The 27,713-nt window shown below is 39.4% G+C and overlaps 1 protein-coding gene across 1 annotated transcript; it reads left to right on the forward strand.

Annotated features, from left to right (window-relative positions):
* The first annotated feature begins 1,380 nt into the window (after positions 1–1,380).
* Positions 1,381–24,278, forward strand: TRAF6 (TNF receptor associated factor 6). The gene is made up of 7 exons (XM_023185516.2): positions 1,381–1,646; positions 9,531–9,848; positions 13,244–13,394; positions 14,617–14,775; positions 17,170–17,241; positions 19,548–19,625; positions 21,547–24,278. The coding sequence occupies exons 2-7, from the start codon at positions 9,553–9,555 to the stop codon at positions 22,357–22,359; spliced, it is 1,569 nt and encodes a 522-aa protein (XP_023041284.1). The 5' UTR covers positions 1,381–1,646; positions 9,531–9,552; the 3' UTR covers positions 22,360–24,278.
* Positions 24,279–27,713: the final 3,435 nt, after the last annotated feature.

Below are 27,713 nucleotides of genomic sequence, written 5' to 3' on the forward strand. Positions count from 1 at the left end.
TTTATTTTTTAAAGCTGGGTGGTGAGCACACAGATGTTTGTGTTCTTTTTACGTCTTAAGTATTTCAAAATACAATCTTTTTAAAAGGGGGTTGATAGAACCTGAGAACCAGGGATAAATTCTTCTTTAAAAAAAGAAGCATTTTTAATGAATATTGGCAGCCAGAAAGTAGGACATACAGTATTGGTAACATTTATTGAGCCCATATTATGTCATAGTTTTGGGTTTGTCTGTTTGTTTGTTCCTTGAGACAAGGTCTCACTCTGTCACCCAGGCTGGAATGCAGTGGTGCAATCATGGCTTACTGTAGCCTTAACTGCCAGGGCTCAAGCCATCCTCCCACCTCAGCCTCCAGAGTAGCTCACACTACAGATGTGCACCACCACACCCAGGTAATTTTTAAATGTTGTGTAAAGATGGGGTCTCACTATATTGCCCAGGCTGGTCTCAAATTCATGTCCTCAAGTGATCCTCCTGCCTCAACCTCCCAAAGTACTGGGATTATAGGCATGAGCCACTCTGCCTGGCCAGATAGTTTTAAATAATTTCTTTACATATTTTATCTCATCCAACAACACTATGAGGTAGATACTATTATTATCCCCATGTTAATACGAGATGAGAAAACTGACACAAGTACAGATTAAGTATTTTACCTGAATCACACATTTATTAAGGGAAAAACTGGATTGGAACCAAGCATTCTGGCTTCAGGATACATAAACATGACCACTATCCTGGAAAACCTCCCCTAAGAGGTGGACGATGAACCAAATACGCAGAGGTAGATGAAAATCTTTTGTGCTTCTCCAGCAAAATGCGTGGTACATTCCCTAGACGTTTATGACCAGTTAAACAAGGAATTTAAAATAGTTTTCCCATGACAGAGAAAAACAAAGGGCTGGTGTTGTTGGCAGGAAATTCAAAGAAATATTTAATGCAAGGGCTGACTCCCTTGGACCGGATGAAGGGGAACAGCAGGTAATAATAGAGGGTTCTATGGATCGCGGAAACTTCCTGGGCAAGGAAGGTGGAGCTGGGGAGGGATTTAAGAATTCCTGAAGGTCAAGCGATCTAGCCCAGCTGGGGCTTTCTCCTGCTGGGATAGGAGTGCTATAAAAGCGCAATTTGGCATTACTACTGTCACTGCTACTCACCAAATTAAGTTATTCGGGGAATGATCTTGTCGTCGCCATCCCCATTCCAACACACACCCATTGACATACTCGGGTTTGGCTGTGCGGCGCAACGAATTCCCAGGTGGGACATGCGAGCTGGAAGAAAGCCAGGCGGCGGGGCGGAGGACCCGCCGGGCCCGCGCCACAGCCCGCCTGGAGGATCACCGCCAGGGGGCACTCTCGCCGAGGTCGGCCGCTCTGTCTCCTCCCCCGCGCGCTCCCTGCCCCTCGCTCCCCGCCGCCAGCAGAGAAGGCGGAAGCGGTGGCGTCCGCAGCTGGGGTTTGGCCTGCGGACGGCTCGCGGAGATGGCGACGGAGCCCATTAGACCCAGAGTTTGAGGTCCAAGCAGCCACGTCTCGGCGCGCAGTGTCTGTATCCGTCATCTACCAGCACCTTGGCTGAGCGGAGTCGTGCGGCTCGGCGGGGAGCCCTGCCCGCCTGGTTCGGCCTCCCTGCGCACTTGAGTGGTGAGTCTCCTTCAGGCGCCTCCTTCTGGCGGCCGCAGCCTCGCTTCCCAGCGGTCAGGGGCGCCGTCCCCCGCCCTTTTGCTCTCGGCAGGTCGGGGACGCTGTCCCTGTCCCCTCGCTCCCCACCAGTCGGGGACGCCTGCCCTGTCCCTTCGCTTTTCACAGGTCAGGGACGCCGCCCCTGCTCCCTTGCTTCCCACAGGTCGCGGACGCCGCCCCTGTCCTCTCGCTTCCCGCTGGTCGAGGACACCGTTCCCTGCCCCTCGCTTCCCGCCGGTCGGGACGCAGCCTCTAATTCCACGCTTCCCGCAGGTCGCGGACACCGTTCCCTGTCCCCTGAGCTCTGCTCCCTGGGCCGCCTCTTTCTCGCTCACTCTACCCCCTAAAAAACCCCGCGTCGTCTTCCTCAACCTTGCTCCCCTCACTCCGCTTTTTCCCCTTCCCAGGTAAGGAAATTGCCTCCTGCAGTTTTCCGCTCCTTGGAACAAACACCTGCTTAAATTTTTTTAAAAATCCTTTACGTTCCTGGCGACTCCGTCTGTCACTGTCATGGGAAAGCTATTTTTGGATTCTCTGTTGAACTCGATAGAAGTCTCAGGCAGCGAGTTTAAAAAAAAAAAAAAAAGGCTCAGATGACACGAATGTTTCCTCCCCCACCCCTACACTCGGTAGTTCGAGCGACTGTCCCAGACGCCGGGTTGATAAAGCTGTTCCTAGTATTTGGCTTTAGGGGAACTCCAGCTGAGTTAGGACTGTCTTGAATGTGAACAGAAAGCACCTAAAGTACTAGCAGCTTCGCTGTATGGTATTTGATTGTTTCTTTCTCTGGGGGCAGATGACTATTACTGAATGTCTTGTTACACAGGTTCCATATAGAAACGAGAAAAACTGGTAAAGAAATTCTGTGTTGGCCTTGTGAATTTGGCCGCTGTCATTTCATTCATTCTCTTTTGGTTGCTAGGGAAGGGAGAGGGGCTTTTCTGATTTTGAGGCTGAGAGTATAGGTAAGAACAATGTGGCCTCTTTTGTGACTCTAGGAAGGAGTTGGGCATGTGGTGGGTACCGGATTACATCAGAGGATTTCAGCCTGCATGCACCACATATTTCAGAATTGTAACATGAGGTCTTCTCTGTGATAAATTTGAGCATATGATGCCGATAAACTTTTGGCCACTTAGATTTGGAGAGAAGTTCAAATCCTTGCCTCCTGGAGCAGAATAAATAGTGCCCAGGAAGGGGAATGCCCCTTGAATTTGGATTCAAAGTTAAGGCACAACAGCTGAATATTTTGCAGCATCTCTTGGCCATTGGAGTACATTTGTACATCTTCACACTTTAGAAATTTAAGAAGCTGGTAAACAGTTTCTGTTTCTAAAGCTAGTAGGAAATTAAAGGTAATTTCTCCTGTTTTCTTTACATGGTTTTTACTTTAATAAGTTACATGTTTACTCATGTATGAATTTCAGTTGACTTAAAATTGACTCATTTAAGACATAACCTGTTGACTTCTTTTAACTTGGCTCATATCTCCTTAGCATCTGCCTTGGAGGACAAACATTTTGTACATCATCCTACTTCCCCCTCCCCCAAGACATTTTACAGTATTCTCCTTTGATGATAATGTACACCCAGACACTAATTTGTGAATTTAAATCATGATTTATGACAAGACTGTTTTCAGTACTACTCATTTTACAGTTGAAGTAAGTTAGCAGTAGTTACATTCCACAATATTTAAGGTAGTGCTTATTAGATTTCACACCTGCAAAAGGGAGTTACAATCAGGACACTCTTAACATACAAGTTAAGGAACGATTTATATTTGTTCCATCCCTTTATTAATTCCTGTACAAAGCCACGTAAGTAAGTAGAATAGAGGCTGTAAGAAATTTTTATTTTAGGCCTGGCATAATGGCTCATGCCTGTAATCCCAGCACTTCGGGATAGCTTGAGACCAGCCTGGGCAACATGGAAAAACCTTGTCTCTACAAAAAATACAAAAATTAACCAGGCTTGGTGGCACACACCTGTAGTCCCAGCTACTTGGGAGACTGAGGTGGGAGGCTCACTTGAGCCTAGGAGGTGGAGGCTGCAGTGAGCCATGATCGTGCCACTGCACTCCAGACTGGGCAATAGAGCAGGACCCTGACAAAATATATATATATATTTTACAAAAACATATTCTTTCTTATGTAAAATCAAAGTTCTATCTCCAGCCTGCTTTTGTAGCAGCTCCTATGACACAGTAGGAGGTTAAAAAGTAAAAAAAAATCCTGAGAGAGCACAATATTTTCTGCATGCATGCCCGATCATCTTTTATTTCCTTCTGTAACTGACACAAAGCACTTTTTGTTCTTCTCTTAGTATTAGTTATCATTATAATTAAGTTAGAAAGGTGATTTTTCCTTAACTCATTGCGATCCTTAAAACTAAAGGGACAAAATGTTTTAACTTAACCAAAGAAAGAGGAAACAAAAATGCTAAGTGGCAGTCAAGAACTGTTTTTAACTTAATTTTCCGTTTATGTTCAATTATATGGAACTATATACTATGGACTTAAAGGGTGACTGTGAAAAAGTTTATTTGGAAGATGGAAAGCTCTGGATTGCTTCTTAAAGCATGGAAAGTAATGTGAAACTTGAAAGCAAATAGATTTTGAACATGCTCACTTTTATGTCACACTGCATTCCCACAGTGGAGTTCCTTTTAAGGAGTTATAACTGATTAGACAGATTTTCTTAGGAACACATTAGCTATAAAAGGTCTCTTCAAACATAAAGACCTTCAAGCCTTTTGAACTGGATTGGAAGCAGGCAGTGTATAGACTGTCCAGTAAACTAAATTTTGAACTGGACATTTGGGCAGAAAAGAAAAGATACACTTAGCTTCATAATTTCTGCCTTTGTCTTCTGGCCAGCACTTGGGTATATGTCCTATAACCAAATAACAAATACTAATTTCTCAAAAGTGATTTTACTTTTAAAAAAATGGTTTAATACCTAATATTGTCAAGGGTAGAGAAAAATGGACTCCTGCATATATACCATGCTTGTGGGAGTGGAAATTAGAATGTCTTTGACACATATTGGATAACCAGGATTATCTATCAGAAAGCTTAAAAAGTTACATACCCTCTGATCCAACAATTCTTCCTCTAGGAAATTTACCTAAGGAAGTAATTGGGCACAAAAATAAAATGAGGTATACTGTATACCTCATTTTATAGCACTGGTTTTTTGCACTTCACGGATACTGCTTTTTTTTTTCTTCAGCATGTTGAAGATTTATGTGAACCCTGTATTGTACAAGTCTTTCCATGCCATTTTTCCAACAGCATGTGCTCACTCTGCATTTGTCTGTCACATTTTTGTAGTTCTTGCAATATTTAAAACTTCATTATATCTGTTATAGTGATCTGTGATCAGTGATTTTTGATGTTACTGTTGTAATTGTTGTTTTGGGGTACATGAACCACACCCATATAAGATGGTGAACTTAATAAATATGAGAGCTCTGACTGCTCCACTGTGTACCAGCTGGTATCCTTACTGTCCCTGTCCTCAGGCCTCCCTACTCCCCTGAGACACAGCAATATTGAAATTAGACACAACAATTTTGAAATTAGACCAATTAATAATCCTACAATGGCCTCTTAAGTGTTCAAGTGAACCAAAGAGCCTCAGGTCTGTTACTTTAAATCAAAAGCTAGAAATAATTATGCTTACTGAAGAAGGCACATCAGAAGCCAAAATGGGCCATTTAGCCAAGTTGTGAATACAAAGGAAAAGTTGTTAAAGGAAATTAAAAGTGGTACTCCAGCGAACTCACTAATAAGAAAGTGAGACAGCCTTATTGCTGATATGGAGAAAGCTATAGTGGTCTGGATGGAAGATCAAACCAGCCACAACATTTCCTTAAGCCAAAACCTAATCCAGAGCAAGGTGCTAATTCTCTTCAATTCTGCAAAGTTTGAGGGAGGTGAGGAAGCTGCAGAAGAAAAACTGGAAGCTAACAGAGATTGGTTTATGAGGTTTAAGGAAAGAAACCCATCTCCATAACATAAAAGTGTAAGGTGAAAGAGCAGGTGTTGATGTGAAACTACAGCACATTATCCAGAAGATCTAGCTGCGATCATTGATGAAGGTGGCTACACCAAACAACAAATTTTCAGTGTATACAAAACAGCCTTTTATTGGAAAAAGATGCCACCTAGGATGTTCATAGCTATAGACAAGTCTGTTCCTGACTTCAGAATTTTAAAGGACAGGCTGATGACTCTTGTTAGCGGCCAATGCAGCCGGTGACTGTGAGTTGACACCAGTGCTCATTTACACTTTTGAAACTCCTAGGGCCCTTAATAATTACACTAAATCTACTCTGCCTGTGCCTTATAAAGGTAACAACAAAGCCTGGATAACAGCGTATCTGTTTACAGCGTAGTTTACTGAATATTTTAAGCCCGCTGTCAAGAACTGTTCAGGAAAAAGAGATGCCTTTCGAAATGTTACTGCTCATTAACAATGCACCTAATCACCCAAGAGCTCTGATGGAGATGTTCAAGATTAATGTTGTTTTCATGCCTGCTAATATAACATTCATTCTGTAACCCATGGATCAAGGAGTCATTTAGACTTCCAAGTCTTATTATTTAAAGCATACATTTCATAAGGCTATAGCTGCCATAGAGAGTGAATCCTCTGATGGATCTGGACAAAGTAAATTGAAACTTTCTGGAAAGGATTCACCTTTCTCGATGCCATTAAGAACATTTGTGACTCATGGGAGGAGGTCAACATATCAGCCTTAACAGGAGTTTGAAAGAAGTTGAACTTGAAAGAAGCCCTCATGGATGACTTTGAGGGGTTCAGGACTTCATTAGAAGTCACTGAAGATATGGTAGAAATAGCAAGAGAACTAGAATTAGAAGTGGAGTCTGAAGATACGACTGAATTTCTGCAGTCTCATGGTAAAACTTGAACAGATGAAGAGTTGCTTCTTATGGATGAGCAAAGAAAGTGGTTTTTTGAGATGGAGTCAACTCCTCGTGAAGATGCTGTGAACATTGTTGAAATAACAACAAAGGATTTAGAATATTCTACAAACTTAGTTGATAAAGCAGTGGCAGAATTTGAGAGGATTAACACTATTTTTGAAAGAAGTTCTCCTGAGGGAAAATGCTATCAAACAGCATCACATGCTACAGAGAAATACTTCTTGGTAGCAAACTTCATTGTTGTATTATTTTAAGACGTTTTCACAGCCACCCCAGCCATCAGCAATCACCAACCTGATCAGTCAACAGCCGTCAACATTGAGGCAGGACTCTCTACCAGCAAAAAATATTACAGCTCGCTGAAGGTTCAGATGATCACTAGCAGTTTTTAGCAATAAGGTGTTTTTCAGTTAAGGTATATGCATTGCCTGTTTAGACATAATGTTATTGCACACTTAATAGACTACTGTATAGTATAAACATGACTTTTTATATGTATTAGGAAACCAAACAATTTGTATTACTTGCTTTATTACGGTATTTGGATTATTGCGGTGGTTTGGAACTGAACCCAAACTGTCTGAGTATGCCTATATATGGGAATAAAGATAACAAAGGATATATACCCTAGTGTAGCATCACAGCATCATTTGTCCTCAGATTTGGAAGGTATAAAGGGGGCCCTATACCCTATTTTATGACTCAGCTGTAGTGACTAGTTCTGCTGTTTTCTGCTGTCTTGACATTGTTTGCTTCCTTTCAATCTGTATGAACCTTCCCTAGGAGTCCACATCAGATATAGCAAGGCTATGGGAGCTATTTTTAACTTAGGGCATACTGTATCAAAACTAAATAAACCACAGCCAGGCACGGGGGTTCATGCCTGTAATCTCAACACTTTGGGAGGCCAGGGCAAGTAGATTGTTTGAGGTGAGGAGTTCAGACCAGCCTGGCCAACATGGCAAAACCCCGTCTCTACTAAATACAAAAATTAGCTGGGCGTGGTGGCAGGTGCCTGTAATCCCAGCTATTAGGGATGCTGAGAATTGCTTGAACCCAGAAGGCAGGGGTTGCAGTGAGTTGAGATTGCACCATTGCACTCCAGCCTGAGCAGCAGAGTGAGACTCTGTCTCCAAAAAAAAAAAAAAAAAAAAAAAAAACCTAAACAAGTAAACTACATGCCAAGTTTCTTTGCAGATTCTTTGGAATTCTGTCAATTTAGTGTAGTAGTGCTGGACAGACCATGTTTAATAGTAGCTGTGACCAGCACTTTAGTGTAATAAAATAAAGGCAAATAAATTATAAATGCAGCTTCATGGACAAATTGGTCAAAACATGGATAAAAGTAGCGTAGTGCAAAGTGCAAAGCTCCAAGGTCATGTAGACTTGGGTTCTGATCCCAACTCTGTTACTTATTAGTTGGGTAGTCTTGGGTAAGTTACTTAACCTTTTAAGCTCCGTAACTACCACTTTGATAAGTGGCGACAACAAAACTTAAGTAAAATACTACATGAAGTTGTTGTAGTAACTCATTCTTACTGCCTGGCAGTGTTCTAAGTGCTTTGCACATATTAACACATTTTATTGTTAGAACCATTTTACAGATGAGAAAATTGAAGCACAGAAAGGTTATATAATTTGCCCAGCTCATAAATGGAAGAAAAGAGTTGAATTCATATCATTCAATTCCAGCACCTGAGCTCATCACCACTTATTAGCACTGCCTTTCCAACCAGAATAGTGCCTCATTGTAGGTGGTCGTCAGGTGCTACTGAGAATCTTTGAAAAGAATAAAAAGGTATTTGTAGTGGTAAAAGGATTGAGTACTACTGTCTTAATCTTTGATTTGGTGCAGTGGCAGCAAGGAATTTTACATAAAAGTGAGACAAGCAGGAGAATGTGACTGGAGGCCTACATTCTGTTTCTAGAATGATATCTGGCACATACTAGAAATTTTTTTCAAAAGTAATTATTTAAAATACAGATATGGTTACATGGGCTGTGAATTGCTCTTAAATATTAGCTTCTCGCTTGTAATTACCATAACGGTTTAGAATTTGAGGGTATCTCCTCTGCTCGTGAAACTGATAGTTTTCCATAGGCAAACAAACATCACTTGTTTTTCCAGTCATTAATAATGAAACATAGTCACTTGACCTGACTGAAGGCAGAAGGACATAAAAATACACTTTTTCAATTCTATTTTTAATACCTAATAGAAATCGCCACACTGAGCGTTTAGAAGTCCTTATAGAATTTTAGACCTAGAAAAGAAACCAAGATCTAAATGGTTAAGTAACTTGCTCTAATCACGCATCTGATAGTGGCACATGATCACCTGATTCCTTGTGTACTGCTTTTCCTGGCACCGAGCTGCTAGCCATACTATTCCCTTCAGCTCAGGATACTTGAAGGAACTTCAACAACATGGATAAGTTCTTTAGCAATGCTTAGTGAACACTTACTGTATGAAAAATCTTGTGCTAAGTACTGAGGAAATGGAAATTAAAATATTTAGCTCAATCACAGGAAACAGACATGTAAACAGATAATTGTGATATGGAAGAGTATTACAACTGAGGTGCTTCTCCTTTTTTAACTTTATATGCTCTCATTCTACTAGATCATGAACTTCTGAAGGGACCTAGCTTTCTTTGTGTGCTCCAAGTGATTTGCACAAATAATAATATATATTTATTGAAGGAGAGAATCAGGTAACTTATAATAGTCGTGAAAAAGCTCAAAACACTTTTAAAAGTTTTCTGTAAATAACAATACAGCTGAGGTACATGAATTAAAAAGTGACTTGTATAGATAAGCTATGGTATATATGTGTGGGGTGTGAGTGTGTGCATTTCTTATAAAGGCATTTTTTCTTGTTGTTTCTACAGAGCAAGTGATAATCAAGTTACTATGAGTCTGCTAAACTGTGAAAACAGCTGTGGATCCAGCCAGTCTGAAAGTGACTGCTGTGTGGCCATGGCCAGCTCCTGTAGCGCTGCAACAAAAGATGATAGTGTGAGTGGAACTGCCAGCACGGGGAACCTCTCCAGCTCATTTATGGAGGAGATCCAGGGATATGATGTAGAGTTTGACCCACCCCTAGAAAGCAAGTACGAATGCCCCATCTGCTTGATGGCACTACGAGAAGCAGTGCAAACACCATGCGGCCATAGGTTCTGCAAAGCCTGCATCATAAAATCAATAAGGTACGTGAGCATAAGAAAGAATGGTGTCCTATAACAGAACCAGATGCAGAGAACATTATTACGTAGAACATGGAACATCCCAAAAGTAGTCTTACACATAAAAAGCTACTTAGGAAAACAGAACAATGGACAGAAAATTGAGAAAGTTAGATTCTTATCCCAGTTTCCACTGTTTTGTGAAAAGTGACCTGAATCTCCTCCTCTCTTGACCCTTGGACAAGTAAGTAAATAATTTGGTACTTTTACTTAAAGCAGTTCTATTGCGGACTGGCGAGTGACTATATGCTTTAAAGAAAATAGTATTTTTTAAATGTACCTTAAATTATGATGCTACTAGAGAAGGATAATCTCAACCACACAAAGAATACTGACTGTAAGCAATCAGTTATTGTGATTTTAGGCATGTTAAATCTTGCCTATTACCTAAAGTGTATGGTCAACTGTAAAATTACCAATATTTTTAAAGAAAGTATTACCTGAAGGCTCTACCTTCATAATATATCCAAAATCCAGTCCCTACTCACGTCCTTCCTCTACCACCATCCTGTTGTGAATCACCACCAGCTGTCTTAACAGGCCTCCTGTTTTCTATTCTTGCCTTCTTCCAGGCTGTTCTCAATGCAACAGCCAGAGTGAACCTAGTAAAATAAGTAAGATGGTGTCATCTCTGCTCAGACCATTGTAGTATCTGGGAGTAAAAACTAAATTCCTTATGACCCTGTATAATAGGCCCATGATTCATTTCCTGACCTCTTTTCTGCTGCGCTCTTTGTCCTTCTACCCATTCATTCCCTCTTTGCTATTCCTTGAACGTGTCAGGCACACTCCTACCTTGGTGAGTGGCTTTAGCTCTTCTGTTTGCAACACTCTTGCCACAGCTAACCCCTTAACTCTTCCACTTTGGCTCAAGTGTCACCTTCTCATAGGTCCCCTCACCACCCTGTTTATACCACAGTGTGGTTCCACCCTTCTTGCCAAACACTCCCAGTCTCTCCACCTGGCTCTACTTTTCTTTTTTCCCTTAGCACTTTCTGCCTTCTAAAGCACCAAATAATTTATGTGTTTATTGTCTGCCCCACTGGATTATAAGCTTCTTGAGAGCAAAGTTTTAGATCTGTTTTATTTCTTGATTTTTCCCAAGTTCTGGAAATAGTGCCTGACCCATAGTAGATGATCAGTAAATCGTGGTTGCTTTAACTGAGTGAAAGTACTGGCAATTTCCATGGAAATAGATACATTTTACTGTAATTCAAAAGTACATAGGAATTTTTTAGGTGACTAAGGATTCCTATACAGGACAAAAAATTGGATGAAGGGGGGCAGATTTTATGTTCTTCAATAAATAGCCATCTAGTTATATTAGTGAATTCATTGTAAGTCTGTCCTGGCAATTTATTAGTCTCCAAAAAGTTTTTATCTGCCAACTTTTACATTAACTTTTCTATAAAATTTGAATTTAAGAGTAACTACATCCATACTCAGGGCTTGGCTTAATTTAAATCACAAAAGGTAATGTCTTGTTTCAATTTTGGGGAAAAATGTATTACACAGTGCTGACTTTACAAGATCTATTTTGGATAGATTTTCTCAACCTCAACATTATTTTATTTTATTTTTTATTTTTTTGAAATGGAGTCTCGCTCTGTCTCCCAGGCTGAAGTGCAGTGGCACGATCTCAGCTCACTGCAACCTCTGGTTCAAGCAATTCTCTGCGTCAGCCTCCTGAGTAGCTGGGATTACAGGCACCCGCCACCACACCCAGCTAATTTTTTATATTTTTAGTAGAGATGGGGTTTCACCATCTTGGTTTTTGGCCAGGCTGGTCTTGAACTCCTAACCTCGTGATCCACCCACCTCAGCTTCTCAAAGTGCTAGGATTACAGGCATGAACCATTGCAGCTGGCCAACATTATTGATATTTTGGGCTGGATAATTATTTGTCATGGGAGTATGTGCTGTGTGTTGTAGGATCTTTAGCAGCATCCCTGGCCTCTGCTCACTGGATGCTATTAGTATCCTCCTTTCCTGCTCTTAGAAGTCCCAAAATATCCCCTGGGGGTCAAAATTGCCCCTAATTGCGACCGCTGTATACATGAGAGCAGAATTAAAGGTGCAACTTTTTTTTTTGATGCAGAGGTGTCACCTAGGCTGCAGTGCAATGGTGCAATCTTGGCTCACTGCAACTTCTGCCTCCCAAGTTCAAGTGATTTTCCTGCCTCAGCCTCCCCAATAGCTGAGATTACAGGCGTGCATGCCACTATGCCTGGTGAATTTTTGTATTTTTAGTACAGATGGGGTTTCATCATGTTGTCCAGTCTCGTCTTGAACCGCTGACCTCAAGTGATCCGCCCACCTCGGTCTCCCAAAGTGCTGGGATTACAGGCATGAGCACTGTGCCCAGCCTCAACTTTTTTTTTCTGTGTATAATTATTTTTATTTATATTGTATTTAGGTAAAATGGTCGCATATTATGGATCATTGATTTTCCTGTAAGTAGAAATGTAGTTTTTTACCAGGTGTCAGCCATGCCCAGGAAGGTAGCTAACCTTTAGCAGCTTTTTAATAGCAAGATGTTCGTGAAAGTAGTGGGGACAGTGGTCTGAGAAGGAAATACAACCCACAAAAAGACGTCTGAGGCTTTTTTTTTTCTGTCTCCTTGTAAGCTTTTTAAAAACGAACACCTAGCGCCAGTGTTCTTAAAGGAACTGCTCTGAAATTTCTCATTGAGTTTGTCATTCAAGGAATCAAAGTGCATCTCAATACAACCCCATTGTCTTTTTCTGAGGATAGTGTTCTCCAGCATAAGAAAGAATAAACCACTGAGAAGCAGGACATAGAGGTCCTTTAACTTTCTGTCACATTGGACCCTAGACATACAAATAAAGGAGGACTTCTGTTGCCTTTTAGCTGGAGTGTTATAGTGACTATTTCAGAGCAAACTTTAAAATGTGACTTCATGGAGGTACTGCTAAGTGCTTAAGTTTTTACTTATGACTGAGCAATTGCATTATAGACATGTTATTAGTACTGTGAGCATCTTTCTAGTGTATTGTATAGGTGTGACAACACAGAGGCCAGACGGCCAAAATTCCCATTCTTAACTTGCACTTCATTTTATACCAATCAAAGTACCTTACTCAGCTAATTTTTCTCAGAAAGCTGGACTCTGTCCTACTGTATAAAAATTCCTTCGCTTTTGATAGGCTATCAATATGCTGCTAGTCGTACTCATTTCATAAAAGAACAGTTTATTTTGGTGACGTGCAATGTAATGTGTTAAGTTGTTTTTTCCTTCTGAAACAGTAAATGGAGAATTTATATATGGCGAATTAAAGTTGTTTGGATTTTCTAAAGTGAATATTTAAATCTAGTTGTGTGTATTTTGTTTCTGTTAGGGATGCAGGTCACAAATGTCCAGTTGACAATGAAATACTGCTGGAAAATCAACTATTTCCAGACAATTTTGCAAAACGTGAGATTCTTTCTCTGATGGTGAAGTGTCCAAATGAAGGTTGTTTGCATAAGATGGAACTGAGGCATCTTGAGGTATTAAAGTTCTTTTCTAGCTGTTAGCGCATGTATAAAAGGAAGTTCCTACAGAATAGGGACTTTGCTGTGTCCATCTGTGTATTGCCAGTACCTAGCATATGATGATTAGTTAATAAATTCTTGCTGAATTAATGCCAGTCCTTTAATGATTGAATATAAATATAAGTAGAAACCAGAAATACACTGCTTTATCTACTCTGGCTTTGCCTAGCAGTAATTTTTTTTAAAAAATCAGTATTGTTTCGTAACCTTTTTTGGTGAGTTTTATCTGCAGTAAACCTGAGGAACATTTTAAATACAAGTGTCAGCCAGGCACAGTGGCTCACCCCTGTAATCCCAGCACTTTGGAAGGCTAAGGCGGGTGGATCACGAGGTCAGGAGTTCGAGACCAGCCTGACTAATATAGTGAAACCCCCGTCTCTTACTAAAAATACAAAAATTAGCCGGGCATGGTGGCATGCACCTGTAATCCCAGCTACTCAAGAAGCTGCGGCAGGAGAATCACTTGAAACCAGGAGGCAGAGGTTGCAATGAGCCAAGATCGCACCACTGCACTCCAGCCTGGGCAACAAAGTGAGGCTCCGTCTCAAAAAAGAAAATACAAGCGTCACATTTTAATCTTAAAACCTCATTTTTGTCATTTTGAAATAAGCACTAAGTCCCAAGTAATCATCTCAGTATCCTCATTATACTTTTTTCTGTTTTTCTAAATTGTGCATTTTATTATGAACTAAATGGAATACTCCTATAGTTTGAGATTAACTGAAACAATCAGATTATAAAATAATTTGCTTTTAAACTAAATAGATCAATTATTAACTTGGTGATTTTTACCAGAAATTAAGTATTATTAATGTTATATTTGAAATTAAATGTTTAAGACAGCTATGCTACTTGCTCCTTTTATTTACTAGCTCTTAAAAGAGAGTGGCCTTTTTGACACAGTAATAAATTGATAAATGGGAAATCTGACTTCTTTCCAACTCTCTGCCCTAATTGGATGCATGAACTTGAGAATTCACATTCCTTGTATAAATTTGCAATGCATGATCATTTGAAAAAATTCACTAAAGTCGTTCACATTGTGAATGGTTCTGTGGTGTGCACTAGACAAAGTAGGTTCAGTAGCCTGCTGAAAGAGAACAGTATATTATTAGGAGAGATTATATGTAGAAGACTTCAGAGTTGGCTAATACTAATCCATTTTTTTTTATTATAGGATCATCAAGCACATTGTGAGTTTGCTCTTGTGGATTGTCCCCAATGCCAACGTCCCTTCCAAAAATTCCATATTAATATTCACATTCTGAAGGATTGTCCAAGGAGACAGGTTTCTTGTGACAACTGTGCTGCATCAGTGGCATTTGAAGATAAAGAGGCATGTACTAACTTGGAGTTGTTAAATTCACTACTTCGTAAAACATTGTTCTTCAATGTGTACTTGAGGGGGTTAGCAGTAGATAAGGATGTGACTCCAACTCTGAGTCTATATTATCAATTTTGGGAAAAATGATTTTTAAGAAAAGAAGCTTCAATAAGCCATTTTAGTTTATAAGTATAGAATTTGTATTTGCATGTCTTTCTTAAAAAACATTTATGCTAGTTATCACTATTGTAGATAGGCAAGTAACAAAACTTCTAGGAAAGGCATATGCCGATCAGCTTTCCCGTGTGATATTTTAATGACCAATTTTGGATTGGAGACAAACATGTAGAATAATTACTGCATAAGATCTACACAAAATTATTCTGAAAAAGAGAATGGGTTATAATTATTATGAAGAATAAATCAAACCCACAAAGTATGTTTCCTTGATGATACTTCATCGTGCTGTATATATAAAATGTATTTAATATATTTACATTTACTTCTCATTTTGTATGTTACATTTAAATTTAAGAGTTTATCCTTTTTTTTTTTTTTTTTTTTGAGATGGAGTTTTGCTCCTGTTGCCCAGGCTGGAGTGCAATGGTGTGATCTCAGCTCACCGCAACCCCTGCCTCCTGGGTTCAAACGATTCTCCTGCCTCAGCCTCCTGAGTAGCTGGGATTACAGGCGCGTACCACCATACCTGGCTAATATTTTTGTATTTTTAGTAGAGATGAGGTTTCTCCATGTTGGTCAGGGTGGTCTCGAACTCCTGACCTCAGGTGATCTGCCCGCCTTGGTCTCCCAAAGTGCTGGGATTATAGGCACGAGCCACTGCACCAGACAAAAAGTTTGTCTTTTAAAAAGAAACTTGAGGCCGGGCGCGGTGGCTCAAGCCTGTAATCCCAGCACTTTGGGAGGCCGAGACGGACAGATCACGAGGTCAGGAGATCGAGACCATCCTGGCTAACACGGTGAAACCCCGTCTCTACTAAAAAAATACAAAAAAAAACTAGCCGGGTGAGGTGGTGGGCACCTGTAGTCCCAGCTACGTGGGAGGCTGAGGCAGGAGAATGGCGTGAACCCGGGAGGCGGAGCTTGCAGTGAGCTGAGATCCGGCCACTGCACTCCAGCCTGGGCCACAGAGCGAGACTCCGTCTCAAAAAAAAAAAAAAAGAAACTTGATGGTGCCTAACAGCATCATGATTATAGGACAGTTTTTATATTCAGAAACTGAGATAGATTAAGTAAACTTGTATTAATATTGCCAATAAAAAAGCTAACACTGAAATCTAAGCCCTTGATCCCTATCCTATGTATACTTTTAAAAAATAACTTACATATAATTTATGTTCTTTTATTCTATTACTTAGATACGTCCTTAAACTACAGTTTTTATAAATTCATATTGGCAGTTTTTCCCTACTTTGAGATCAAGTGTATTATATCCATTACATTGATAAAATATTCAAAAAAAGTCAGCCAACTTGATATAAATATAGAGAAGTCTCAGTCATAATCAGAGTAAAATGACAACTCCTTTTTTTTTTTTTTTTGAGATGGAGTTTCACTCTTGTTGCCCAGGCTGGAATGCAATGGCGCAGTCTCAGCTCACCGCAACGTCTGCCTCCTGGGTTCAAGCAATTCTCCTGCCTCAACCTCTCATGTAGCTGGGATTACAGGCCTGCACCATCACGCCTGGCAATTTTTGTGTTTTTAGTAGAGATGGGGTTTCTCTATGATGGTCAGGCTGGTCTCCAACTCCTGACCTCAGGTGATCTGCCCACTTTGGCCTCCCAAAATGCTGGGAGTACAGACGTGAGCCACCGCGCCCAGCCCAACAACTTCTTTCTAAACTTGAGTAAATTAGATTGAGTTAACCTGGAAGGCTAATTATTTCTTAGCACATCAACTAAAGTCATTATATTCTAGAAAATAAGGCTCACCCTTGTGGGGCATATGAGAACCTGAGCACCAAATCCTCATGCCCTAATAAAAGATTTGTTCTTTAACTCTACTGACAAGAAATTTTAATTAAATTGTCATGCTGCTGCTGAAAATTTTTGGAAGAAGATTGCCTTTGGAGAATTATAGCCTTGGCAGATGATGTCCAGAGTAGTTACAGATGCACCGCCTCAGGATAAAAGGAAGGAATTTGAAAAATTATTTCTTATATACTATCCTGCTCTTTTAAAGAGCTGGAAGGTTGAATGAATCTCATTATTACACTGGGAAAGAAAGAAAATATCCTTTATATATTACTCTCACTTTCACTCACTTTTGCTTTATACAAATTGATGTCCTTATTTGTTTATAGTGAAAAATTGCTTTTTATCAAAATTAGTTGTTTTCACTTTTTCAGATGTTCTCATGCTCTAATTATATTTCTCGAATAAAATTTAGATCCATGACCAGAACTGTCCCTTGGCAAATGTCATCTGTGAATACTGCAATACTATACTCATCAGAGAACAGGTATTATTCATTTTCATAAATTATTATTTTTATAAGCAGCTTAAAGAAGTGAGTTAGGATTTTTAATTGAAAATTTAAATCAGTAAGGCAAAGAAATACAGATTGAAGAAGTATTAGAGCTGTGTGAAAATTTTTTATATTAATTAATATAAGTAATAAATACTTTAAAGAAGAACAAAACATCCAGCCCTTTTTAAGTACTTAGAATTCCTAAGTTATTAACATAATACCTGTGCTTTTGTATATTCATAAAAATTCCCAACAAAACCAATTTTAAGATAAAAATAATCAAAAGTGAGGGTCCCCATTTAAAGAAAGAAAAAACTGAGATATATATCTATTTACACACCGGGAAATGAGGCTATCAAGTGTCCACAGATTGGCTGAAAGAATAAGAAAGAACAATGAAATAAAGGAAAGTAGTTCTGTTCAGTAGAATATTAATTGAAGCTGTAATCCTTGAGGCATACAGGGAAGTTTGCAGATTTTCAGGACCTCTAGCCCTTCTGTTCAGTTGTCCTGTGGGCCACCGGTCGGGCATCATTAGAAGTAGTAACTATAACAGAAAATTACATGGTGGGGTTTTTTTGATTTTTGTTTTTTGAGACAGAGTCTCATGCTGTTGCCCAAGCTGGAGTGCAGTGACACAATCATGGCTCACTGCAGCCTCAAATTCCTGGCTCAGGCTGTCCTCCTCCCTCAGCCTCCCAAGGAGCTGGGAGTACAGGTGTGCACCACCATGCCTGGCTAATTTTTTATATTTTTAGATTTTTTGTAGAAATGGGGTCTTGTTATATTGCCTAGACTGATCTCGATCTCCTCAGCTCAAGCAATCTTCCCACTTTGGCCTCCCGCAGTGCTGGAATTATAGGTGCAAGCCACCAAGCCCAGCCCAAAGACTGTTTTGACTATTTGTAGAGAAAGGAAAATTCCATCTGATTGCTGTCTTCTGACATTTGGGGAGTTTTCCCACAAAACATGAAAGCCATTAAATATTTATATACCCATGAAATCTGTAAACCCAGAGATCATTATTGACATACCTTACTGAGAAGCAGCAAGCAAAACCTGTCACTGGACAAGTTTGTTAACCTTAAAACTTTTTCATTGGTTTGTTGACAAGTCTATTAATTTTTCCAACAAAGCCTTAATTTGAAGGTGTTAAACTTCTTTTGCTTATGAAGTCCTAACTCATTTTCCTTTTTGCTCTCTTTTAATATTTAAAGGAAACCATGCAACAAATTAAAACCCAGCAAAAGAAAATATAGGAAAAAACCCTAGGCTAAGAGTCAGAAAACCTGGGTTTTCATCCTAGTTTTAAACTGTGTTAACTGGTTTTATTTGTGCCCTCTCATCTTTAACAAGTTGACATTCTAAATAGATCTGGGATCAGCAAACTGGCCTGCCCCCTAGATTTGTCTCACTGCCTGTTTTTGTAAAGTTTTATTGAAAGAGCCATGCCCATGTGTGTATGTCTTGTGTATGGCTACTCTTATATGACAGTGGTAGAGCTTAATACTTGGGACAGAGGCAGTACAGCCCATATTTACTCTCTGATCCTTTACAAAAAATTTTATTGACCCCTGTTCTACACTGTTCCCTCTTGAGAAGTGAAGGATTGAATTATAATAAATGGTCTCTCAGGTACTTTCTGTTTGAAATATTTACAACTATAGCTAAATTAAATTTCTAAAGGGAATTTGGCACCTCTTTTAAAAAATATGATTGAGTATAATGGATCTTACCTTAGAGAATGTGTCTTAGATTCCAAAATCGAGGACTGAGACTTTCTTTAGAGCTTTTATTAATGTGTTTAAAGTACCTTCTAACATCTGAGTCTCCCCATTATAACTAACATATGCCCAGATTAACAGAAGTTAAGATGATTTTTGAAAGGTGGTCATGAGGAAAGTATGGGTGTGGTCAGTGGCTTCAGTGCATGCAGTTGACTGGTTCCTATTAAATGGCCTAGACCATAGTGGGAGTCGATTGAGTTTGCAGTTGTAGATGTTGTCAGGTGTTTTTTCTGTAAAGTGCCACTAGAGGGTGCCAGTGCCCAGCAAGAGGAACAAATTCATTTTCTTGAATTTTGAATAATTGGAGGGGTTATGATGAGATGTTGATATTTCCTTTCTCTATAACTTTTGGAAGTAAATGTTATTTTAATCTTTGTGGGTGATGGTTTATACTGCACCTATTCAACTGCCAATGTGGTACAAAAGCAGCCATTGATAATACAGTTTAAATGTTATCGCATCGAACATGATATGCAAGGAAGATTTTTCAGCCTTTGTTTTGGATTTCAGATGCCTAATCATTATGATCTAGACTGCCCTACAGCTCCAATTCCATGCACATTCAGTACTTTTGGTTGCCATGAGAAGGTAAGATTTTTTTTTTTCTTTTAGTTCTTGAATGTAAGTAAAAAAATACTCAGTTACATCATGTAGTGGAGAATAACAAGAAGAATGTAAATGGTTTATAAAGCAGTGTAATAAGTTATATAATAGAGTTATTCATGGATGCTGTGAGCAGAAGCAAAGGCATACTTAGCAATGCCTAAAACATTCAGACAGACTTGAAAAAACATGATGCTTTGGGCTGAATCTTGACAGGTGAAATAGTTTTCCAAGAAGACAAGGGAGAGAAGACCAGTGAGAGAGAGTGAGCATGGTGATTTGAGGAATTACAATTAGTTTGTGTTGTGCTAGTTCAACCCAGTAGCAATGTAGATGATTTGAGGTGGAGGTGGGGGTACTAGTACCTGAGCTGTTGGAAATACCTAAGTGAAGACAGCTTGAATTATGGTGATGACAGTGAAGACAGATCTAGGAGACAGTACATATTTAGGAGAGAAGATCTATTGCCTATGTGACTGACTAAATGTGATGAGTAAAGGAGAGGGAGGCATCTAGAATGACTCTTGGTTTCTGGCCTTTGTCACTGGGTAGATGGAAGGGCCATTTGGCAAAAAAGACTGAACACAGGAAGAACTGATGGGAGGTGGAGTTTATAAAAAAAAAAAAAATCTGTTTTAATGAATTGAGTTACAGATAGGACTTCACCCAGCTAGGGAACAGGTGGAGAGGACTGACAAGCATTCTGTGCTGTCTTAAGCCCCAAAGAGAAATTAGGACTCAAGTATTGCTTTGGGGAAGTGATTTGTGGTGATAATGGAAGGTGTGATTGAGATCAGATAGAGTATGTACAGGAAAGAGAAGTACACAAAGGAAAGAGCCATGAACAAACAGTATAAGAAACAGATGAACCAGGCAAAGAGAAAGTATTATTATGGTCTCCAAAATTAGTTTCAAGATTCATGATCAGTAGTGTCAAATGTCTGAGATGGATCATTGTTTATGTTATGTCTTTCTTTTTGGAGAGTGCAGTTACACTTCTGCTTTTCCATTATACTTTTTTTCTTCCTGACTTATGTATAACAAACATACATTTAATAATTTAAAAAATAAAATGAGCAAAATGGTATGGTTATAGTTTGTGGGAAAATTCTGTATTTTTGTGCTTAGAGAAAAAGACTTGAAAGAAATAAAATGTTAATGGAAGTTAGGTGAGATAGTAGGTAACATACTTTCTTTTTGGTCATCTATATTTTCTAGGTTTTTTAAAGACTATGTGACCTTTTATAATAAAAAAGTGTTGTATTATGAATGTTTTTTGTATTATAGGATGTTCTTAATGACCTTAGAATAGCGTGGTGCCAGGAAAAAATCCAATTTGCAATAGATTTGTATACTGGGAATTGCAGACGATATAGATAGACTATATTCTTGACTTAAAAAAAAAAAAAGAAAATGGTATTAATATTAACTAGAGAGAGAGACAAAAGATCTTCAGAGAGGTTTGTCCTTTTCTAATGGGAAAGATTTTAATAATTGTATTCTAAAGAGGAAGTGATGTTTGAAGATGAAGAAAAATCACTGAGTAAAATCTCGGGTGTTGCAACAGGTCAGGTAACATTTAGCGCACAGGTAGAATGTTAATCTTGGAGAGGACAGGCATCTCAGTCAGAAAAGAAGGATGTGTATAAATACATTTTTTGTAGGTGGGAGGGAGATGTATATGAGTGAAAGCTGGGAGAGTAGTCATCAGATAGTCTGTTTTTCAGTGAACTAAGAGGCAGAGTCGCCTCATTGGATCAAAAATCTGTTGAAGGCAAAGGAAAATGGTAGAGAATTGAGGGAAGTGGTGTGACTACTTGAAAACCTCTTATTTGACCTGGCCAAGGTCCCTTTCCTGCTCCTCAGAGTATCTATTCCCAGTCTAAGGCTCGTACTTGATTTTTAGATGCAGAGAAATCACTTGGCACGCCACCTACAAGAGAACACCCAGTCACACATGAGAATGTTGGCCCAGGCTGTTCATAGTTTGAGCCTTATACCCGACTCTGGGTATGTCTCAGAGGTCCGGAATTTCCAGGAAACTATCCACCAGTTAGAGGGTCGCCTTGTAAGACAAGACCATCAAATCCGGGAGCTGACTGCTAAAATGGAAACTCAGAGTACGTATGTAAGTGAGCTCAAACGAACCATTCGAACCCTTGAGGACAAAGTTGCTGAAATTGAAGCACAGCAGTGCAATGGAATTTACATTTGGAAGATTGGCAACTTTGGAATGCATTTGAAATGTCAAGAAGAGGAGAAACCTGTTGTGATTCATAGCCCTGGGTTCTACACAGGCAAACCCGGGTACAAACTGTGCATGCGCTTGCACCTTCAGTTACCGACTGCTCAGCGCTGTGCGAACTATATATCCCTTTTTGTCCACACGATGCAAGGAGAGTATGACAGCCACCTCCCATGGCCCTTCCAGGGTACAATACGCCTTACAATTCTTGATCAGTCCGAAGCACCTGTAAGGCAAAACCATGAAGAGATAATGGATGCCAAACCAGACCTGCTTGCTTTCCAGCGACCCACAATCCCACGGAACCCAAAAGGTTTTGGCTATGTAACTTTCATGCATCTGGAAGCCCTAAGACAAAGAACTTTCATTAAGGATGACACATTATTAGTGCGCTGTGAGGTCTCCACCCGCTTTGACATGGGTAGCCTTCGGAGGGAGGGTTTTCAGCCACGAAGTACTGATTCAGGGGTATAGCTTGCCCTCACTTGTTCAAAAACAACTACCTGGAGAAAACAGTGCCTTTCCTTGCCCTGTTCTCAATAACATGCAAATAAGCTGCAGGAAAAATGTAATATCTACTAGTGAGTGTTGTTAGAGAGGTCACTTACTATTTCTTCCTGTTACAAATGATCTGAGGCAGTTTTTTCCTGGGAATCCACACGTTCCATGCTTTTTCAGAAAAGTTAGGTCTGAAGTGCCTGTGGCATGTTGCAGCAGCTATTTTGTCAATTAGTATACCTCTTTGTTGTGCTTTCTTGGGCTTTTGCTCTGGTGTATTTTATTGGCAGAAAGCCCAGACTCAGAGTACTAAACTTTTAATAATGATGGACTTTCCTTAAAACTTAGTCTATTTTATAGTATTATATGTAATATATTAAATGTGAAAATCACTACCGCCTCGTGCTAGTGCCCTCGAGAAGAGTTATTGCTCTAGAAAGTTGAGTTCTCATTTTTTTAACCTATTATAGATTTCAGAGGATTTGAACCATAATCCTTGGAAAACTTAAGTTCTCATTCACCCCAGTTTTTCCTCCAGGTTGTTACTAAGGATATTCAGGGATGAGTTTAAACCCTAAATATAACCTTACTTATTTAGTGTAAACATGTCTGTTGAATAATGCTTGTTTAAGTGTTAGTTATGCCTTGCTTACATATTTCCTTGAGGTTACGAAGTAGCATCTTCCCCAGAGTTTATAATGCTGAGAACCATGTGGATACCAAGTGCTCATTGTATGCTGTGTAACCCTTTTTGTCTATTCATTGCAGAGTGAATTTCACAGCTCTGCATATATCTTCAGTTGTTTAATGCTTACAAGACAGGAGATACACACAGTCAGCAACATAAAAATTAAAAGTGACTCAAGTAGTCAGCCCATGTGGCATCTCGGTGGTGGTGACAGAAGCTATGTGAGCCGGCAGTTTTCAGCTCTTTCGAATACCGTCTGTTTTAGTTCAATTAAATAGAACAAAATTGATTTCCTATAATGAGAAGTTTTTAAAACCTGGGAGATGATTGGAGATACCTAAGAGGTCACCAAACTAAGATTAGAAGTCATAGTGGTTGTATCAAAACTTAGCTTGAGTACGTTGCTGTAGCCTAACAACTGCAGGTTCTGAGAAGGATCCTGTGGAATCCTGGAAGTAGCCAAATTTTCCTAATAGGGAAAGATGATTTTTTTGTGTGCCATGTATTTGTTAAATACATATATAGAGATATAAAATATTGTGGAATCTAGTTCTCAGGGAGACCTGCAACTAGTATAAGCTTATAAAGGATCTAAAGATCCATCCACCGTTTAAAGTTGTCTGGTAACGAGAGATGACATTGTATCCCCAGAGAGGCCAAATCAGGGTCCCCAGCCAGCGTTCTAGATCAGCCTTAATTTCAAGAGAAAGCCAAGGCCCTCATCTACTGGGGAGTGTGGTTTTCAGCCCCAGCGAGTGTCATTTTGAACTTTCCCTTTGCTTTTTTCTCCCTTCTCCCTCCCCACCCACCCTTAGGCTCCTGATCTGGCGAGTTTGTTATGGAGTGAAAATAAAAGTCAAGCAGAGACCTTGTTCCCCATGCCACCATTAGTACCACAAGCTCATGGCTAGTTACCACATTATTTCCTGGCAGTTTGTGTCCCTCAGCTGTGCCTTCCAACCAGCTCCTGAGAATCACTGCATACCACCTTCTACGTAGGGAAACCCACACTGCTGCTGTTCCTGTGATTGTTTTACAATGAATAAATAATTGTCAAATTCCATTTAAAAAGTAAACAGTAGTAGTTTTGTATTTGCATAGAAAAAACCTGGAGGAAATATACTAAACTTTTTGTTGGCTTATTTTCCTTTGTGCTTGCTTATATTTTTTACGTTTTCTACAATAAATGTGTACTTTTATCAGAGAATTAAATGTTGCCACAAAACATTCAATCTCCATGCCCCCAGCTCAAAAAAGGAAATGATATTTAAAAACTTCCTGGTCAGATTTCTATTAAAAGCATTGGCTGTGCATTAGGTACAAAGAGGAGTCATTTCCTGCCTTAGTGATACTATTTTTTTCTACTAACTCAAGTCTTTTAAAAATTTTTTTTTTTTTTTTTTTTGCCTAATTTCAGTTTTTAGCAAGCTTCCCATCTGTAAAATGAGTTGGACTAGATGTTTCTACAGTCCCCTCCAGCCATAACATTCTGTCTCAAATTAAGTTCCAAGCACCAGAACACTGACAATACTTACTAAACTATTTTGCCAGTAGAAATGTCTTTAACTTATTATTTGCTGACACTGATACTTTCCTCTAATCTAGTGTCTGTCGGCTGGGTCACATCTTAAATAAAATGAGCAATTTTAACCCCCAACATTTGGCATTTTGTCATAAACCAGCCAGTTATTTTATGCTGGTCATTCATCATGACTACAAAGTAAAAGAGTCAAGCTTTCATTCCAAATAAAACTTTTGACTTCAATCAGAATTAAGCCCTAACCTGGAAAGTTGGTTTCTTCCTTATATTTTCCCAGTCTTCTACTCTATTCTTAAACATGCTAGTTTCACTCAGTTGGGTGTACAAGCCTTTGGGCTTTATGTTGTATGTTACTAACCATCTTTTAACATACTTATCTTTTGGCATCATTCTGGGACATTGCTAAATTAAAAAGAAATTGTTTCCTCTTTTTCCGGAGATGTCTAACCAAGGGATTTTTTTGCTTTTTTCGTTTGTTTGTTTTGAGACAGTCTCACTCTGACACTGAGGCTGGAGTGCAGTGGCGCGACCACGGCTCACTGCAACCTCTGCCTCCCGGCTTCAAGAGATTCTTCTGCCTCAGCCTCCCAAGTAGCTGGAATTACAGACACCTGCCATCATGCCCAGCTAATGTTTTTTGTGTTTTTAGTAGAGACAGAGTTTCACCATATTGGCCAGGCTGGTCTGGAACTCCTGACCTCAGATGATCCGCCCGCCTCAGCCTCCTGAAGTGCTGGGATTACAGGCATGAGCCACCGTGCCCAGCATCCAACCCAAAGCTGGATGAAACTTGCTGTATGTCATACATTTTGCTATTGGCAAACAAGTCTGAATGTTAATTTGAAGTTTAGTAGTTTGTTACTATCTATTGGCAGCAAAGATTGTTTATTGGTATACTACAATGTGATTTAACTTTTATTTTGGGGATAAAGAGTAGAAGAAAGTGAAACAGAATGAAGGCAGGTGTTTTTTTATCCTAATGATAGACTAATACAGAGATATTGGACTATCTCTAGCAATTAATTTTTGTGACCCTTGTAAAATTATACAGGTCACAGTATAATTCTCCATTACTGTTTTTATACCAGTAAGTCTTAGATAAACTAACAGCATGCTTATGAATTATGTGTACAATTAGAATACATTCTTTTTACAGAGGAACAATTGCTTGGATGTACTAACACTATTCTCTTCTGGGCTTGCTTCAAGGTCTACTCATTATTTTATATAGAATACCATTAGGCTGGGCACAGTGGCTCACACCTGTAATCCTAGCATTTCGGGAGGTGGAGGCTGGCGGATTGCTTGAAGCCAGGAGTTCAAGACCAGCCTGGCCAAAATGGTGACATCCCATCTCTGTAAAAATAAAGAAATTAGCCGGGTGTCATGATGCATGCCTGTTATCCCAGCTACTTGGGAGGCTGAAGCACGGGAATCGCTTGAACCCGGGAAGCAGAGGTTGCGGTGAGCCGAGATCACGCCACTGCACTCCAGCCTGGGTGACAGAGTGCGACACTGTCTCACAAGACACAACAAAAACATTAGATTCTGTTTGTGATGCCTAGTTGCTTAGAACCTAAGCAGTACAATGCCTAAAGGAAATGAAAAAGGAGCAATAAGTAGTCATTTATATTTTTATTTTGAAGTGTGCTTTTTCTAAACTCCCAGATTGACATGACGGACTGTAAGTTAGTTTCTCCATTTCTATCCTTGTGCCTGTAGAGTGTACTTGGCACTTACAAATTCCCAGTATCCAGAAAGATGATCTGATGAAATCAAATAGGATGGATCTTGGCAGACTGTGACAGTCAATTACAGCCTTCACTTTCAGTCAAAAACAGACACTTGCAAGGAGATGCCTGGTTGTTTCACTAAATGTCACTTGTGTCTGTAATATTTTAAAGCTTCTTCCCCACAGGAAATGCGGGTTACAAAATCCTGAAAAATCATTCTAGGTGGGAAAAACATTTTAGAAAATGAGAGATGTGGTGCTGCTTTTCCTCTCTGAGTGCTTTCTCAGCAGGACGCTAGCCCTGCCTTTAAGATGGGGAAGTTGGGGCATGTGCCTCTCTCTGCTCTTGATTTCTGCAGCTCTGAAGGCAGGTGCTGTCCCACTTGGACAGTCGCCCAAGCAGCAGTGACCATAGTTCTCTTCTATGCAAGAGTTTACCTAGGAGAAGGTAAATTCTGTGGAATGGAGATGTGTTCTGGTTGCTGCTGAATCCCCTCTTCTGCACATCGCACACACTCAAATATGTAATAATGAACATTTATTGAAGGCAGCAGTTGAAGCCAACCAATTTCTGGTACCTTAGTTGTCATGTAAATTTTAGATGGTAAGGCATAGATGTTACTCTTTTTGCTTTTTTTCTTCAGCACTTTATGAAATTTCCCAGAAATTTCGCAGAAATGTTGAAAGACTTGTATAGTGAACATATACCACCTAGAATCTGCAGGAATATTATGTTACATTTGCTTTATCACTGGATAGATGTTACTTTTAATGAGACTTCAAGTTTGGTTTCTCTAAACAAAACATTCTAAAACAATTGAACAACTTTAATCAATTTGTCCTAAGTTCTCTGGGGGGACTTGTGACATTTGCTTTGTAACTAGAATGTAGCCCTCACTTTAAGCTAATTTTAAACTTTGTAAATTTGTTATGCTGCATTTTAGGTTTTTTGTTGTTGTTGGTTTTTTTTTTTTTGTTTGTTTTTTGTTTTTTGCCGGAAGGGGTTTTTTTTTTTTTTTTTTGTAATGGATTTATTTGAAGGTCCTTGATAAATTGTGCAAAATATTCTTGTGTTATTTTTGCACTTGATAAGTTACCTAACTTCCGTGGTGAGAATGTAATTTGGGGCCTGTTTTGCTTATACAAGCTTCCAGAATTATGTTCTCAGAGGGATGAAGAGGTATAATTTAGCATATAGATCACGAAATTAGCAGCTGAGACAAATTTTCTCCTCACTGACCATGGACCAGTCAGTTTTGTCTTCGTGTCCTTTTCCCTGTAAAGTGGAAACTAGAATTTGATATTTAGATATTAAATAATGGGTAACATTCATTAATGTGTAGATCTTTTAAGAAAGGCACTGTGAATCC

This window comes from Piliocolobus tephrosceles, chromosome 13 (genome assembly GCF_002776525.5).
Source record: "Piliocolobus tephrosceles isolate RC106 chromosome 13, ASM277652v3, whole genome shotgun sequence".
NCBI lineage: Eukaryota > Metazoa > Chordata > Mammalia > Primates > Cercopithecidae > Piliocolobus > Piliocolobus tephrosceles.